This window comes from Lissotriton helveticus, chromosome 8, assembly GCF_964261635.1.
Source record: "Lissotriton helveticus chromosome 8, aLisHel1.1, whole genome shotgun sequence".
Classification (NCBI taxonomy): domain Eukaryota; kingdom Metazoa; phylum Chordata; class Amphibia; order Caudata; family Salamandridae; genus Lissotriton; species Lissotriton helveticus.
Genome location: NC_136069.1, coordinates 931,855,709 through 931,872,588, shown reverse-complemented (window position 1 = coordinate 931,872,588; position 16,880 = coordinate 931,855,709). Strand labels below are relative to the sequence as shown.

The window sequence follows — 16,880 nt, the reverse complement described above, 5'->3', positions numbered from 1 at the left end:
TGAAAGTATCCAGTAGAGGAAGTACATGCTGACAGTGCATACACAGTTCAAGGGGGTTTGATGATTAATCTTTGAAGAAGGGCATTGATGATTTCAGATGACATAACTAAGAGGAATACGATGGATTAGAAACAGGCTAATTCTTGAGGAAACTATGTACTGACCCTATTTTTGCTGTGTATATATATATCCTGAGGTCAGTACAGAAAGATCTCTGTCGATGTATACTGTGGTGAACAAGCACATTAATTGCATAGACTTGCATGTAGCTGTGTAGGAGAAGGTGGGACTACCTTCAGCTGTAGCCTTGGATTCCATATTGGTAGCCACCTTCACAAACAGTAGCGAAGTACCATAGTGGATGGATGTTGCGAAAGTTAGACAAGATATTGGAATACAGACCCGAACCAGGAGAATCATATGTGGCATATGCTGTATCTCCTTGCCTTATGTATTAAAGATTAATACAATATCGTCCCATTTGGACAACAGATATCATAATACTCAATATTTGTATCTGGAGGCTTAAATGTAAGTATGTGGTTAGAGTCAATAAAGTGTATCAACATATAGACTAGTCCTACACATTCATTGGTTATCCCCATACCACACACACATAAGGGGAGCTCAGGCAAAATCTTTTTTAGTTATGGGCGTGTAGGAACTAATGGAAGGACCAGATTGGACCTCCCATCCCAAATCAATTCACATGTCCTGCCGAGTTTGTTCAACTACTGACTTTACTTTTGTTTGTTGTGATTTGTGTGAGGAATATCTCTTTCCTAATAGCACACAGAACAGAAAACAGATTTTTACACCAAAGTGTTGTCTTTAGAGGTACCAGTGAGCAGATGGCATTGTACTCACACATGAATGCTGACGTACTATTTTAACCTGTGTGTAGTTGGCTCCATCAGACCTGTGTGTGGATTGGTGGTCACAGCTCAAAAGGCTATCTCTTCTTAGCAACTGTGGGATTTATTAACTTCTTGAAGGCAAGTAAATCAACATAACGCTTTGTGTGATATTGAGACCTACAGGGCAAACCCTAGAGTAAATAACTCCAATGTGTGAACTAGAGCTATGTTTTGGAAGTTAATTTACAATAGAGTCCCATGGTCCATTATGTCCACACACACCAGGGAACTCAAGTGGAAGAAAATATGGTGTGATAAGAAATGTTTTAGTGAAAAAAGTAACATAAAATTTGCAACTGCATCTTATTAAATTCAAATATAAAAAATCCTATAGGCATATAAGTCAGTGAAATAAACTAAAGGGCTCTATTAAAGATAATGAATCCTTAATTTCGGAGACAAGAAAATATTTTGAGAAGAAACCATGTCACTTTACAGGAAAACAGCGGTAAACCCTTTCCGTGATACTTTGCCAAAGACCCAGAGGACAAAAAGACTGTCATGAGATACCCAGATATTCTCCTCTATCGGCTAAAACATAATATAAATTTATAACAAGTTCCATGCTTGAGGTCCGGCTTCTGAAACCCATGCCCTTCACCCAGCTGGTAATTGATGGGGGTGAATAAACAGAAGAGGAACCTTTCTTCCCAAACAATGTTTTACTCTTTGCCTGAAGACCACACTTCATGGGCCTTATTATACAAAGTGCCCGAGGTACAACAGGAGTTTGGACCTGCTTTGCAGGCCCCTGGGCACTTTGGTATTAAAGAAGAGGCCGCAGATGCTTGTGTGGCCCCTTCTGTAATACAGATAGCCCTGGCGCACATATAGGGCCAGCGCTATCATCAGAGGGAGTTCCCTCTTTGCTTATGCACCTACGCCATATTATAGACGCGGGCACAAAGAAGCCATCAGGAGATGCACTAACAGTTCACCACAAAAAGGTGGCGCACTGTTAGTGTCCCCCTGATGGCAGCCCTCTGGAGGGGTGAAGGAGGTCCTCTGGACCTCCTCAGACATCCCTTTGCAAACAGGTGCAGTGGCTCTCTGCACTCGTCGTCTGCAAGGGGATCTCTCTTCCCTCTTAAAAGTGCAGGCGGGTTAGCGCCAGCACAGAGAAACAGAGTGGCTGCTTCAAAGCTGCTCCGTATTTCACTTGAACGCTCTGCTCCCCGTGTAGCACACATTTGCAGCTGCCTTAGGGGCAGTGCATTCAGTCTAATAGGGTGCATTCTTCTTGTTTGTGCTGGGTGCAACTTTTGAAAGGTGTGCCCAGCGCAATCAAGGAAAATGTCCTGCATTCCATCGAATCAACCTCCCTAAAATATGACAGACTAATATTGTGAACAAAATATTGAGGACAAAATATCGAAAGGTAAGTGCATATAGGGAATATGGATTCACAATTCTTAACTCCACATCTATGTGACCTTAATATATAAATAATATCGTCAAAATACATAGAAGAGGAATTAGATGTAGAAAATCTATACATACTTACCTTTCTATATTTATAAACTGTCTACAATGCTAATGCCTCACTATATTCTGTAGTCTATATTTAGGATCCACGGCCACATGCATTAAGCATTTTTGCGGTCGGAAACAGATGACCAGTCTGTTTCCGACCGCAAAAATGCTTTCACATATGTATGAAATATTAATTGTGAATCAGTAACACGTTACCGAATCGCATTTGTGTTTGCGATTCAGTATTTGGAAGGGGCGTGTTTAAGGCATCCCTTCAAAATACCAAATCCGAATAGGATGTATGAATGGTTTGTGACCAAATTACGGTCACAAAACATTTATATTTTATTGACTCCTTGTAGGAGGTCGTAACCCTTTCGCAAATGGGAAGGAGTTCCCAGGGGGCCCCTTTCCATTTGAGAATGGATAACATTTTGTTTAAGAGCAGGCAGTGGTCCCACAGACCACTGTCTACTCTTAAAAAATGAAACTGAAAAGTTAAATTTTTTCTTTTTAAATGCATCCCGTTTTCTTTTAACAAAAGCGGGCTGCATTGGAAAACAAAAAGACTGCTTTATTAAAAGCTATCACAGACATGGTGGTCTGCTGACCTCAGCAGGCCACCATCCCTGTGATGGTGTGGATTCCTAATCGCTCGTAAATTGCGTCTTACCTCCTTAATATGCATGAGGTAAGTCTATTTGCGACCCATTAAGAAAGGCTAATAAAACTGAAAAGAGTTTCATACATTAGGATTAGCGATTACCTATTTGCGATTCAGAGAAAATAGCAATTAGGTAATCGCTACTTGACGTAATAATACATGTGGCCCCACATCCCTTGGCACCAATATTCTTTTTTGCCTTTTGAGCACGTTTTGACATTAACACTGGAGTGCAGTTTGCAAGGACAGTAACATTTTGATACTCAAGAATTTAATCACATATTAACACTCGATCTATCACAAGCAACATGTTGCAACAGTGAATGCTGACACAACACTTCCAGTGGGACATTACAGTAGATTGAAGATGCCAATTGGAAGAGCTAATAAACAACACTGGGCTCCGCTAGGCAAGGCCGACTTTAGGACAGTGCGACCGGGGCAGCCGCACCTTGTGCTGAGCTGGGAGGTGGGGGATGCTGTTTAGAAATAACTTATGGGTTTAATAGCACCTGCTGCAGAGTTCCTTGTGTGTTGATACTTTTTTTGGCAACAATAAAAATGTCAAGGTAACTCTGGTAATTAATGTTCCTGCTGGAGAGAGATGGTGTTTTGTCTAGTGGCAGTTCTGACTCATAAAGTATCTCATAGAGTTGATGTCCCGGCTGAACGTGTACCATACAGATCACAGAACGGTTTTATGTGGATACCTTAGTAGGTTCCTGCATTTTTCACAGAGATCCTTTTGTCACTTGCAGTACATAAGTTACAATCCTAATATAGCACAGTGACCTATGAACTATCATCAAGGAGCTGCATGCAGCCTGCATGGTATAGGTTAGAAAGTTATGTTTTTCCCCAGTTTTTTTATTATCTTAATGCTTAAAATGGTTTGTTTGGGTAGAAATACAATCTTATTTGTAAAGCCAATCATAAGCACTGAGGTATGTTTTAAATCACGAGTTTGTGTATCTCCAGACCAAACAATTCTAAAATATACTGCTTTCTGAAATGGATGGCATGTTATTGCTATACCTTGTAATCCTCGTTGTCTTATGTTTCATTTCCTATAGACTTATTTACACATGTTTAATTGTCTTTCTATAATGTGTGTATGTGTGTTGTAAAGTGCTCTGACACCCTACACTGGTATGAGTAGCGCTATAAAACAAATTAAATACACGTGAGAAAGGGGCCGTGGAAAGATGAGGAACACTATTGGAGGTTGGTAGTGAGTGAATCTGTGGAGAAGGAGGTGATAGGGGTAGGGCACCAAGAAAGATTGTCGAAATGTGGACCACCAGTGTTAAAGTCGGCCCCACTGCTAGGCAGAAAGAAGATGCCCACAAACATTCAGAGCTCATACAGCCACTGAGATCTGTCAGCAATTCAGATGTAACCTAGCTCCTTTGCTGGGAACACAATAGGGGAGTTGTTGTTTATACACAGCAATGATTTGGTAGTAAAAGCCTATGTAAACAGGCAGGTTTTTAAAGATTTGTGGTACAGGTAGCAACACCCACAGTGACGAAATGCTTAGAAGCCAATGTGGAGCATATTTCATCAATTTACCTTTGTAGGCTACATATTCTACAATCTGCGTGAGAATGAAAACTTTCCTAGCTATCGCAACGGAAAGTTTCAATTCTATTAAGGACTTGGAGGTGAGGATTATGCTTTCCTATTTCACTTTATTTGTATAACAGCCATTCAAAACAACAAGACTACATTTCCCATCAACCCTGGGGAAATCTGTAGTCAAACAAAATTGTCCAATCAGAAATGTCCTGGTCTCACCAATTTGGGCCCTCCAGTGTCTGTCCAGATAGTCTGCCCTCACTGGCCCTTCCTCCTCTTTCTTTGCTCAAAGTCAGCCGGAAACCAATCCTCAGGCATCTTTCTTATTTGGGTCTGAACCTACGAGGACAAAGGGAGACATCAATTCGCGAAAGGGAATATAATGCAAGCGGCAAAAAAATATGTCATGGCAGACATCCATCAAACTCTAAACAGTAACCAAAGGGAACTGAAATTTGAATGTTGTGTATTACACAGACTGGAAATACTTTCTATCATTGTCATGAAAAACCACAGATAAAACATCATAAAAAGAAAATAGAAACCCAATTGTGTTACTTACTGACACATGGGTGGGGAATCCTCTAACGATCCCTAGGGTGGGATAATCCTCGCCTCTGCGTCCTTATTAGAATTGAACCTTTCTGTAATGATAGCTAGGAAATTTTTCATTCTATGTCAGGACTGGAGCCCAGGATGATGCTATTTCAAAGCTTGCTCACCACGAGGTGAGTCATGTCCAGCACAGGCTTGCAGTAAAACCTTTTAACGGTAGAGTCCGAAGACCAATCTGCCCCGTTAAGGATATCTTCCAAAAGGGCACCCAAGCTAAATGCCTTTGAAGCCATTGCCCCTCTTGCCGAGTGGGCATCAAAATCCCGGAGGCTGATACCTGCTTCTTGCATAACCCACCACACCAATCGGGAGATGGTAGTGGAAGGAACCTCCTTAAAAGGCTTGCGGAGAGCGATGAGAAGTTGGCGCTCACCTGGAGGCCGAAATTCTTCTGTCATCTCCTCGTAAGCTTTCAAACAGTGAACAACACATAACTTAGGACAGTCTGGGAATTCTGGGTAAGAAATCACTCGTGTGTGACACTTTGTTCATCGATGTAAGGTGAATGTGACCCCCGAGGGAGTAAACTTTCTGGAAAAGATGTATATTTAACGCTCTTACATGGGAGACATGTCTTGCAAGAAATCAGACAGAGTAACATTGCCAATTTGGCCGAAAGCTCTTTTCATGAAAGGAACCTGTTGGGCTGCCAGGATAAAAATAAATTCAGGACGTGGTTTACATCTCAAAGAGCTGAGTAACTGGGCTCCGGCGGCAAGGATAGCCGAATGCCCCGGAGGAGTTTGCAAACAAGGGAATGTTCCCCGACAGGGGAATTGTTGATGGGGACATGGCCCATAGAAATAGCAGAATGAAAGGTGTTAATAGAATGGTAAGCAAGACCGTTAGAAACCAAATGGGCCAAGAAGTTCAGAAGGTGCACAACATCCGCGTCCATGGAATTGGCACCCCTTCACAGACACCAACGGGACCATCGGCCCCAAGCGGATCTATAGCGCTTGACGTTACTGTCCGCCCATGCCTTAGAGATGAGTTCCTCAGCCTTTGCCGAAAGACCCGGGACTTCCCATTGTCTTCTGTACTCCTCCCTGCTACAAGCCGTAACGAGTTCTGCAGAACTAGAGGATGCGGAATCCCGTTGGGATTGAGAAGAAGATGTGGTAGCAGGGAGAGTAGGATTGGAGAATCACAGGAAAGTTCCAGAAGAACTGGAAACCACACTTGAGACCTCCACAGGGGAGAGAGGACTACCAACTCTGCTCCCTAGCCACGGACCTGTGCCGTGACACGGGTCAGCATCGCACAAGGTGGGAACGCGTATCCCATCTCCAGGTTCCAATGCTGGAGGAAAGTATCCGTAGACACTAAGGGGTCTGGCCTTCAACTGTAGAACCAAGGCAGCTGGTAAGGAGCCTCGAGGCAAAGAGGTCGATTGAGAATAGTCCGCAAAGGTCGTTCAATGCCTGAAAGAAAGCCGAGTCCAGTTTCCACAGGCTGAAATCCCAGAAGTTGCAGGATTGGAAGTCTGCTACCAAATTTTCTCGTCCGGGAAGATATTCCGCCGTCACTGAAACATGTTGATCCAGGCAGTATTGCCAGAAACTGGTGGCTAAATCGGAGAGGGCTTTAGACCTGGTGCCCCCTAGATGATTGCTGTAGCGAACCACCGAGATGTTGTCCATCTTGAGGAGAACTGAAGATTGAATGCAATCCCTTGTCCAACAGCGCTCCGCAAAGGAGCCCGCCAGGAGTTCTAGACAGTTTATGTGTAATTTGCGTTGTCTGGAGAGCACAATCCTTTGGTAGAAAATTCACCGCACCTGGCTCCCCAGTCCAGGGTGCTGGCGTCCAACTCTATAATTAGTTCTGGAGCGGAATCGAAGATCGCACAACCGTTCCAGGCCTCCATATGTTGGAGCCACCATTGGATCTCTTCCCTGGCTTCCTCTGACAGGGCCGCCTTCTGAGAGTAAGGGCACCCCTTTCGAAGGTACGAAGGTATATCGCTTTGAGGAGTTGTAACGCGCGATAATGAAGGAGGCCTGGGAAGATCGCTTGGATGGAGACAGAGAGCAAGCCTACCACTCGCGCTACATCCCTGAGGGTCACATGAGTCTTGACCAAAGTGCGTCGCAGCTTTTGACGGATCTTCGTAACCTTCCGAGGCAGAAGACTGAGAATAGAGGACCTTGAGTCGATCACGAAACCCAAAAATGTCAGAGTCTGCGAGGGAGAGAGCATTGACTTGGTCTCGTTGATGACAAACCCCAGGCCTTGGAGGAGGTTTACCGTCATCTGAAGATGTTGATTAAGTTGACGAGGGCAGGAGCACATAACAAGTAGATCGTCGAGGTAGACAATCATTCGAATGCCCCGAGCTCTCAACCATTCTACCACAGGTTTGAGGACCTTGGTAAAACACGAAGGGGCTGATGAGAGGGAGGCAAATGTGAAAATTTGACTGCACCAAGTGAACTGAAGGAAACGCCGGTGGGGAGGATAGACCGGAATCACCAAATAGGCGTCCTTCAGGTCTAGTCGAACCAGCCAATCGGCGGGCGCAGCACATTCCTGAGAAGATGGATACCTTCCATCTTGAAGTGGCGGTAGCCCAGCCACTCATTGAAATTGTTTAAATTGATTACCGGATATTTGCCCCCATCTGTCTTGTCCACTAGGAACAAATTGCTGACGAACCTCATGGGTGAAGAACCGAGGGAACTATTGCCCCTTTGACAAGGAGGGAGGAAACGTCCTTGTCTACCAGAGCGGAGTCCTGGTAGGAGCACTGAAGAGGACAGGGTCTGGTGCGTTGATAGGGGTTCCCCAGGTACTCTGTGTGAAAGCCTTGAATGCTTTGCAGAACCCATGAATCTCCTGTGACAGAAGTCCAGGCCTGAAAAAAATTCCCCAGCCTCCCCCCTATTTTTAGATGGGAAGAAGGGAGTAGACTCACCATTGGAATAGGAAGCAGCTCCTCGGAAGCCTCGTCCTTTGCCACGTCTGCCTCTCATGGGATAAAAGTTGCCAAAGCGGGGTTGGTCCTGGTATTGGCCGTTGTTGGAGCCGTGCCCTCATGGCTGGTGGTTGCCACCACGGCCGGACAAGCAGCCCCTGCCTCACCCAGCCCCATGGAAAACCCGGGGAAATACTTTCTTGATTGTAGATTGACCCTGGTCAAGGGAGGTGAAAGTATTTATGAATTTTCCCAGTTCTTTTACGAATGGGTCCCTAAACAAACCCCCTTGGGCTACCACTCCGGCTTCTGATTCTGCAAGATCCCCTAGTTTGGGGTCCACCTTGATGAGCAATGAGCGACGACGCTCCGTTGCGATGGCACAATTGGCATTGCCAAGAAACACAATAGCTCTCTGAGCCCAACCAAACAGGAAATCGGGGGAGATGAGTGAGCCTGACGACTTGGCCTCCTCCGCCATGTCAAGTATCTTGGTCAAAGGGCCGAGGACATCAAGGAGCTTATCCTGACAAGCCCGCTAGGATCTGTCAATTCCCTTCTTGGGGTCACGCATGAATTTTTGGAGGAAAGTTGCCATGCGAGTGTTAATCTCCGGTGTGAGGGCGACTTTTCTATCCAAAGAGGGGCGGGACATTCTAATATTCAGATTCTATGACAGGCCACAGAAAAACAACAGGCCAGATGAGGATAAAGAGGTAGAAAGGTCTGGGTGTCAGACGTTGTTGGGAAACCCCAAGTTCTGTAAGGGCTGGGTGTCAGCCGGAATGCAGAGCGAAAAAAAACCTGCAATAGTTGGCAAAACGAAAGGGGGTAATTAGCCCTGGGCACGAGTGTCTGGTGCCTGCAAAAGGTACAGGTAAAACTCCAATCTGACCTGGGATTCAAGTGCTCAAAAAGCGCGAGAACACGCTGTAATCCAGGATCCAGACCGGCGTAATAGGAATTGATACAGACTCCACAACTAAGTGCCAAGTGGAGCGTGAGGAATACACCACAGAACAGCTGTGAGAAAGAGAAATGACAAAAAAACGCTCACAGCTCGATCGCGGTAATCTTTTGCCTCAGGCCAGTAAAACCCGCAACTATGGCACCTCGCACCAGCCCTTCAGGTTTGAAATGCGGAGGAGTGCGGGTGCACCAGACGAGCCACGTAGGAGCAAAACACTCCCCGGGCTCCCTCAGCGGGATGGACACTCGTCCCTGAACAAAGTCAAAAATGAAGCGGAGGCGGGCAACAGGATTGAAAATGAATAAAGAAACCCCACACCGCCTCAAAATTACCAGACAAATGGGCGACAAGCCCGATAACAAATGAGAAACGCTCATGCGAGCTAAACAGGCGGTGTTCTACCACATTGTGAAGTAAACAAAAAGCACTTTGAATGGAAACAACACCAATAACAATATTGGCATAGGAGTGCATGAGCACACAAGAATAAAACAATACTATAGTCATAGGTCTATGTAAGAGAATTGATTCCCTGTCTTACTGTTTCCCTGAGATACTGTTTTCTCTGTTAGAAGGGTTTCATATGGGATTGACAGAAGGAAGATTGAACGCCAAATATACAAGGGTTTTCTGCTACCTTTGAGATTTTGGAACCACCAGTTGGGAAATTACTGAACTGATTTATTTTGTCTGATACTCCCAGAGCAGTAGTGGAAAGTTAACTTCTTGGAGAGTTGTCTTTGGCCCTGAGAATCTTGCAAGTGCCTAATTTGAGCCCCTGCAAGAACTGGTGATGTGCCATTTCGGTGTTGGATGTACTTTTCTTGGTAGAGGCAGTAATACAGATGCTCTGGGTAGGCATGTATCATCATTTGTTTGTCTCATCCTTATTTTGGTACAAATTATTTGGTTTTTGAGCCTCGGCCGTCCTCCCGAAGGAAGCCGGTTGGTTCAGTTTAGATGGAGGAGTGGTAATTCTCTCATCTAGCACAGCTTCAGCTTCTCTGGGTGGGGGTGGGCTCCGTGGATGTGACTTGCGGTGAATAATGTCTGTTTTACATGGAGAAAGAGGCAGACTTCCAGATCTATGACTCTGAAATCCCTCTCTGTGACTTCCTATTTATTTACTTTGGTTCCTGATTAGAAGTACTTGGAGCATTATTAAGATATCCACAGCATGGTTGTTTGGGCTCTGTTTGAAAATATATACTTTTTGCTGGGTAGTGAATTGTGCATGTTTTTTAAAGTGCTGGCCAATAAAAGGGGGCTGGCACCAAGTGGGCAGTTGCAATGGTTTATCTTCTAATTGATATTTTTCAGTAAGTTTGACTTCCCTGTATATATTGTGTGATCATTGCAGGCTGTAAATGTAAATGCCAGCATTTGCGTTCGGGCTGTCGGGATGACTAAGCAAGCTATTGCCCAGAGTCACATGGTGCTGGGCTAACCTGGCGCCAGAGTCAGGGATCGAACCGTAAACCCTTTGGTCCGGAGTCAGGCACCCTGGCCACTGCGCCACTCCCCTTCCACCCAAGTGGGGGCTTCCTGGAGCAGTCAGGGCTGGAGTGCTTAGGGCAGCACTCCCTTAAGTCACTGTAAGCAACCTTATGGTGTCAACAGCAGGCAGTAGCACATTTTTAAAAAAAGGCCTGAAATAGGACTCTTTGGGCCCGATGTATCAAAGGGTTTTACCCATTCTGTGTCTATGGGAAAATGGGTTCGTACACATGGCCCTTAGCCACGTGTGATGGGATCGCTCCATCAGCAAAATGTAATTTTACCTGCAAAATGGAAAATCCTTGCATCTTTCCTAGGTGGGTCACTTCTTCAGGTTTGAGGACGTTAAATACCAACCTAGTTTCTTTTTTCGAACGCTGCACTGCAACGGGAGTACACTGCTCCACTTTTAGAGTCTTCTTTTCTCAAGCCCTGATGGAAGTCTTTGGCATAGCCTCAAAAGTAAAAGCAATGAGACGAGAAGAACCAGTAATGCCCCTGCTCCGATCCACTGACGATGATTTAACAGAACACAATCTAGTTATCCTTCAGTGTGAATACATGCCATGGGCATTCACTGAGGGTAAAGGGACACTTAAACAGCCTACCAAAAAGGAAAAGGAATTGAGAGAGGAACTACATGAAAACTTTAATCGAAAGTAGCCTTCACCAGCAGTCACCAGCAGCTCTCCTACCCGTAGCTATAACACACGCATGTGTCTCCTCGTCTTCCTGTCTTACTACGTGTGTACAGTGGGAGACAGAGGCTGGCAATATTCCTTCCAAACAAATATACACCACTGCTTAACCCGTTGTTGATGTTACATCTTGTAGGTATAGGACTTCAATACGTCCTGAGAGACATCCTCTCGTGCTCGTTGTGCCTTACTGAACAAGCAGGGGCGGCCTTAGGCATGTGCAAGCTGTGCACCTGCACAGGACCACCAAACCCCAGGGGCCACCACGCCAATATATATCCTCAATATAATAATCCTCTGAGGATGGATACATATTTGCGTGGCGGCCCCTGGCAGGGATTTGGCGGCCTCTGGCTCTGTTCCACTTCCAAACACCCTGACCCCCCCTCTTCACTGGCCTCTGCGCTCCGCCCCGCCCGGACCCCCTCTTTCGGGTCCCCCTACCTACACTCCCTGCCCAGGGCCGCCATGAGCCTAGAGCTGCCCCTGGAAAGAGTGTGTGTGAGCACGTGCGTGTCACTTGCGACAGTAATCCAACATCTTTTGTCACATGTCCATATGTGGTGTGTATAGCATTTGCGTCAATATTCCAGCATCTTTCCTCACGTCTATAGCTGAAACTTATAGGCCTCATTCCTCAATCAAGTTGCTTGTTATAATATTTGGTCATGATATAAATGACAGTGTAAATAAATATAATTCTAATGTGTGCAACCTTTTACGAATCTGTGAATATATCCAATAGGCATGCTTACTTTCTTTTTACAGTGGTTCAAAATATTTCAATTCCCAAAAAGGATACATCAGTGAAGCCCCCTGTACCACCAGCAAAGATAGGTGAGTAGAATATTTCCATTCATGTTCACCCGACGAAAAATAATATTTAGTCATGTTTCACTTTCTTGACTGTTTTTTCTTTTTCCCTTCATGTGCAAGATAAGACTTTCATGCTGAAATAATAATCTGAAACAATACGACATCTAAAAACAGTCAAGCGATGCACATAACTAACATTTTATTTTTTTGTGAAAGAAATTCCCATTCAAAATACAGATATTTTGCGTATATTTTGAGACTGCATATGTGTATGATCCTGAAACATATAAGTTAGAATTTACTCCAAAATACATTTGTGGCAAAGGGGCATGTTTACAATATGTATTATATTTTACGGTCAGAGGTAAGGATGTGCCGCCTTCCCGAAATGCTCACCCGAAGTCTCCAAAAGAGCATTACTCCAGGGCACAGGGACAAATGACAACTTTGTAACTGCGGCTTTTGGCAGGTTTGAGCTGCATGTGCAGATCAATGATCTTGCTATGACAGACGGATTCTCACCGCTGAATGCTACAAAATGTAGTTGTATGTGTTTCCTAGAGGGACTGCAGCAGCAGTGCAAGAAAAGAGAAAAAGGTTATTTTTTCAAATCAATCAAAAATATATGTATTCGATATAAAAACTATGATAACATTGCCAACAAAATAGATGATACATTTAATTATAGAAATCAAGGTTCGTGGATGTGTATAATAAGTTGCTATCAGCGTTCACTGGAAAGGACTCTCTTTTGAGGATGATAACCACTTCAGGGTGCTTGAAAGCACGCAGTGCATGTATGGTATTGCTCTGGAATACAAATATTGTCCGTAGAAAACCTCTGGCTTATATTAATTTGTAAATAGCAACACATTGCTAAGGTGAGCTGAAAAGAAACAGTGTAAACACGGAACGTGAAAACTGGCTATGTAGAATAATTATATGTTTCAATCACTTTTTTAAAGTTTTGAAATGTTTACAAAAAAAGGACCTACCCATCTAATGTCCCATAACCCCCAACTACCTCTACTTTACTTATTCCCACTCTGCACCCGCCCAGCGTAGAAACATATTTCTTAGCGTACAGACTTTATAAAATATACAAATATCCTAAAAACGTCCTGACTGACGTATGTCAGGTGCATGATGTGCATTCATTTGGATGAGCCCAGCACAAGATAAAGGGAGCTTGAGACGTCAACGAATGCGAGCCAGTAGTTTGTATAGACTCGTTTCTAGTTTACACAAAGTACATTAGGAACATTTTCATATTATATAGGAACACATAGAAACCCTCCTCTCAATTCGATTTCTAAAGATCCTGATCCGTTTCACGCACTCAAAGTTGATCTTTTGATAGGATTGAATCAGATTAAAATAATGCAGGTCTTCCCAAATGACTATTCCTTAGTAATATTAACCGACCGAACTTTCAAGGCATGGTTTGATGAAAGGGTGTCTCGAGGGGCGTAGCAATGGGTGCATCATTTGCAATGGCACTTGGAGCCCGGGGCCTAAGGGGCCCAGATAACCCTGATTATGACTGCATTTTGCTGCATGGCCAGCAAACAGGGGCCATTTTACTTTCTTGCCCTAGGTACATGGCGCACTTGCCATGCCACTGGGGGGCATATTTCTAAGCCCCTATTGTTAGAAGTTGGCCTGGCATATGCTGTTCACTATTCTAGTGGGCACCTTGCACCAGTCCAAACGGCCCTTATTGATGGTAGGTTTTAAGACAACCAGGCAACGCGGTGAGAATCTGGAACTCACTTTTGCCTCAGCTCCGGACCACCACCTCCTCCCAGGCCTTCAAAACTGACCTCAACGTTCTCCTCCTTCAAAGACACTTCCAAATTTAATTCACACCCTCTCTATTATCTGAAGGAAGACCTTCCATTATAGAAATTCTATTCTCCATGACTATGGAAGTGCCTTCCCAGTGTGTTCTTGTGGTTTGATTATCTGCCATTTATTGCAGTAGTATCCTTCTACCTGTGTTTGGTACTCTTTTGTAACATGCACATGTCACTTTTCTCTTGCAACACACTGTTTGCTACCTCTTACATTTTGTTTGCTTTAGATACTTGCACAAGTGCCACTATTGCCTACATAACGTTTGTTCTTGTGTTTGAGTTTCTGCCATTTATTGCAGTATTATACCTCTACTGGTACTTTGTACGCTTTTGTAACTTGCACACATGTCACTTTTTTTTTCACCCTGTAATGTAGTTTGCTACCTCTTGTATTTTGTTTGCTCACAATTGTCACTTTTGCCTCATGTAATTTAACGTTTGCTTTTGTAATTTGTTCACTTGTAATTTTCTCCTCATGTATCATTACTGTTCCTATTGTGAAGCGCTCTGACACCTTCGGTAAAGTCTGCGTTATATAAAAATACATAAATAAATAAATACATATATAGAAAGCTATCCTAGTGCTAGCTGTGGAGACCAGCCTTCAGGCTGGCTTGAAGGAATGTAAAGCAGCTTGTCTTACCAGTGTATAATCTAATGAATGACCAAATGAAAGGAGAACCACACCAGGTATATATATAAGATATATGTATTTATTCTAAACACATCCCTCTAGTCTCTTTATGAGGCTAGAGGCAAAAGTACATTTAGTAAACTAAATTCTCACACAGTAAATTAGCACAAAATACGTTGAGCCCTAGGGGCGTACCAAACCATATATTAACTGAACTCTTAGCTTACCGGGGGCCCTCAGACTACGTGTGCTGCTCCTGAGGACTGTATTGTATTTTGCTAATGATTTAGCTCACCTGAGGCGGAAAGCCGGGTGATAGTTTGCTCGCTGTTTTTAAAAATACTCTTTTTACTTATATTTTCCTTTGCGCCTGTTATACTGTTTTATATAATTACAAACCTTCTGTGACTCACTCCTATTGCCCGCACCGTCCTTTCCGTTTTGCCATAGACGATTTGGGTACTGTGGCCGGAGACGTCTCTTGTCTCCTGTGTTACACGGCAGCCTGATTCATAAAGAACTACAAGTCCCAGCGCTCTTGGGCTGTACACGGGACTACAAAGTGAGATGGCCGCTTCTCCGCACAGCGGACGCGTGCAGTGGGCGCGCCGCTGTTGTGCCGAAGTCGAGCCTAAGTCCTGCCCGTCTGCACCCGTCCCTGCCAGGCTGGGCCCTGGGGCCACCAACTCTACTCTAGATGGCCTCACTTCCGGTTGCCACGGTACGACTATTACATATGCTGCGGGGGAATTGATTTCCCACAGACATGTGCCATACACGTATTGTTCAACCTGCACATTTCCTTTTCTTTTCAGGGTTTCAATTGTAATAATTGTGGATTCTCCTTGGGCAGGATGAGCAGGTGTAAACAGTGGAAACGCCGGCATAAATTTGGTAAACCGATCATAACTAAACTCTCCTCTACTACTTCCAAACTTCATTTTTGGAGCATAAACTGGAGGTCTCTCCCAAAGCATAAAAATCATATTTATGATTTTTTAGTCGATGAAAAACCGGATGCCATTTTCCTAACGGAAACTTGGCTCCACACGAGCTCTGGACCAGACATTGCTTTTGCAACTCCCCCTGGCTATGCCATGGTCAAGAGAGACAGAGATACTGGCAAGGGAGGTGGTATTGCCATAATCTTTAAATCTAGTTACAGTTGTAAATTTGAAGCGTTTCCGCTTCAGGGCTGTGAGGCTGCCCAATTAAAAATTAGCAATCAGCGCCCAGATGACTTTATCCGGTTTATTGATATACCGCCCTCCAGGGAATTCCAATATATGGGCATCATCCTTCTCTGAAACTATTGCTCCATTGATCTTGAAGGCCGCTAATTTCACCATCTTGGGGGATCTGAATTTACATTTGGAAGACCCTCAATGCATGACTAGCAAAATCTTTTTAGCGGATTTAAAAGCTATCAATATTCTACTGTGCAACTCGGGATCTACGCATTCCGCGGGGCATTTGTTGGATCCTGTTCTTTCGAACCTTGCGTATGACTGTGAACCTGCCGCTCGTCCTTTGGAATGGTCGGATCATATGGCAGTTACATTTTCTCTCCTGTTTACAAAGAACACAGCATTTGATGCTACTGATACAGGAGGAAAATTACGCTGTTGGGGCAAGCTTAATATCACGGAGTTTAATTTGCCTCTGTCTGACACTTCACCAAATGTTAATTCATCTCTTTTGGTGTCGGAGGCGGCAGTCTCCAAATGGTTGACCATTGCTGTGAACAAACTCGTTCCTCTTGCATCCATGCATTCTCTGCCCCACCGTCATCCTGCAGCATGGTTTTTGGAGAATTTAAAAATTATGAAATCTCAATGCAAGGTACTCGAGAGACAATGGAGGCGTTCCTACTCTCCCTCTCGTAAAGTGGCATATAGGGTGGCTCTTAGAGATTATCATATACAATGTAAAATCGCTAGAGCTACTGACATTTCATCTTATCCCTGCAGTGTTTGATTCATTTTGTTCTGGGATAGATGTTCGTTTAGGTTTTGCTGTGCCATTTATTAGTTTATCAATATTTTTGTACCTGCATTTCCTGTCCTGCTTTTTTTGAATTACTGCTGATTTAAGAATTTGTTGATAAAATCTATTTTTTATATACACCCTTGTGCTCTGTTGTTTATATGTTGTGTATGTGTCAAAATTTGTTAAATGTGATTTGACAATTTATTTTATGTTTTAGATACACAAAAGGATAATTGATTTTTCCTTCCGATTAAGG

The 16,880-nt window shown here is 44.0% G+C and overlaps 1 protein-coding gene across 4 annotated transcripts in view; it reads left to right on the top strand.

The window, feature by feature from the left end:
• ABI3BP (ABI family member 3 binding protein) overlaps positions 1 to 16,880 on the top strand; it is a 2,192,437-nt gene that overhangs the window by 1,163,707 nt on the left and 1,011,850 nt on the right. For all 4 annotated transcript variants that reach the window (XM_078657771.1, XM_078657774.1, XM_078657775.1 and 1 more), the window contains exon 8: positions 12,098 to 12,166. In XM_078657771.1, the coding sequence (XP_078513897.1) occupies positions 12,098 to 12,166 (69 nt within the window). The remainder of the gene's footprint in view (positions 1 to 12,097; positions 12,167 to 16,880) is intronic.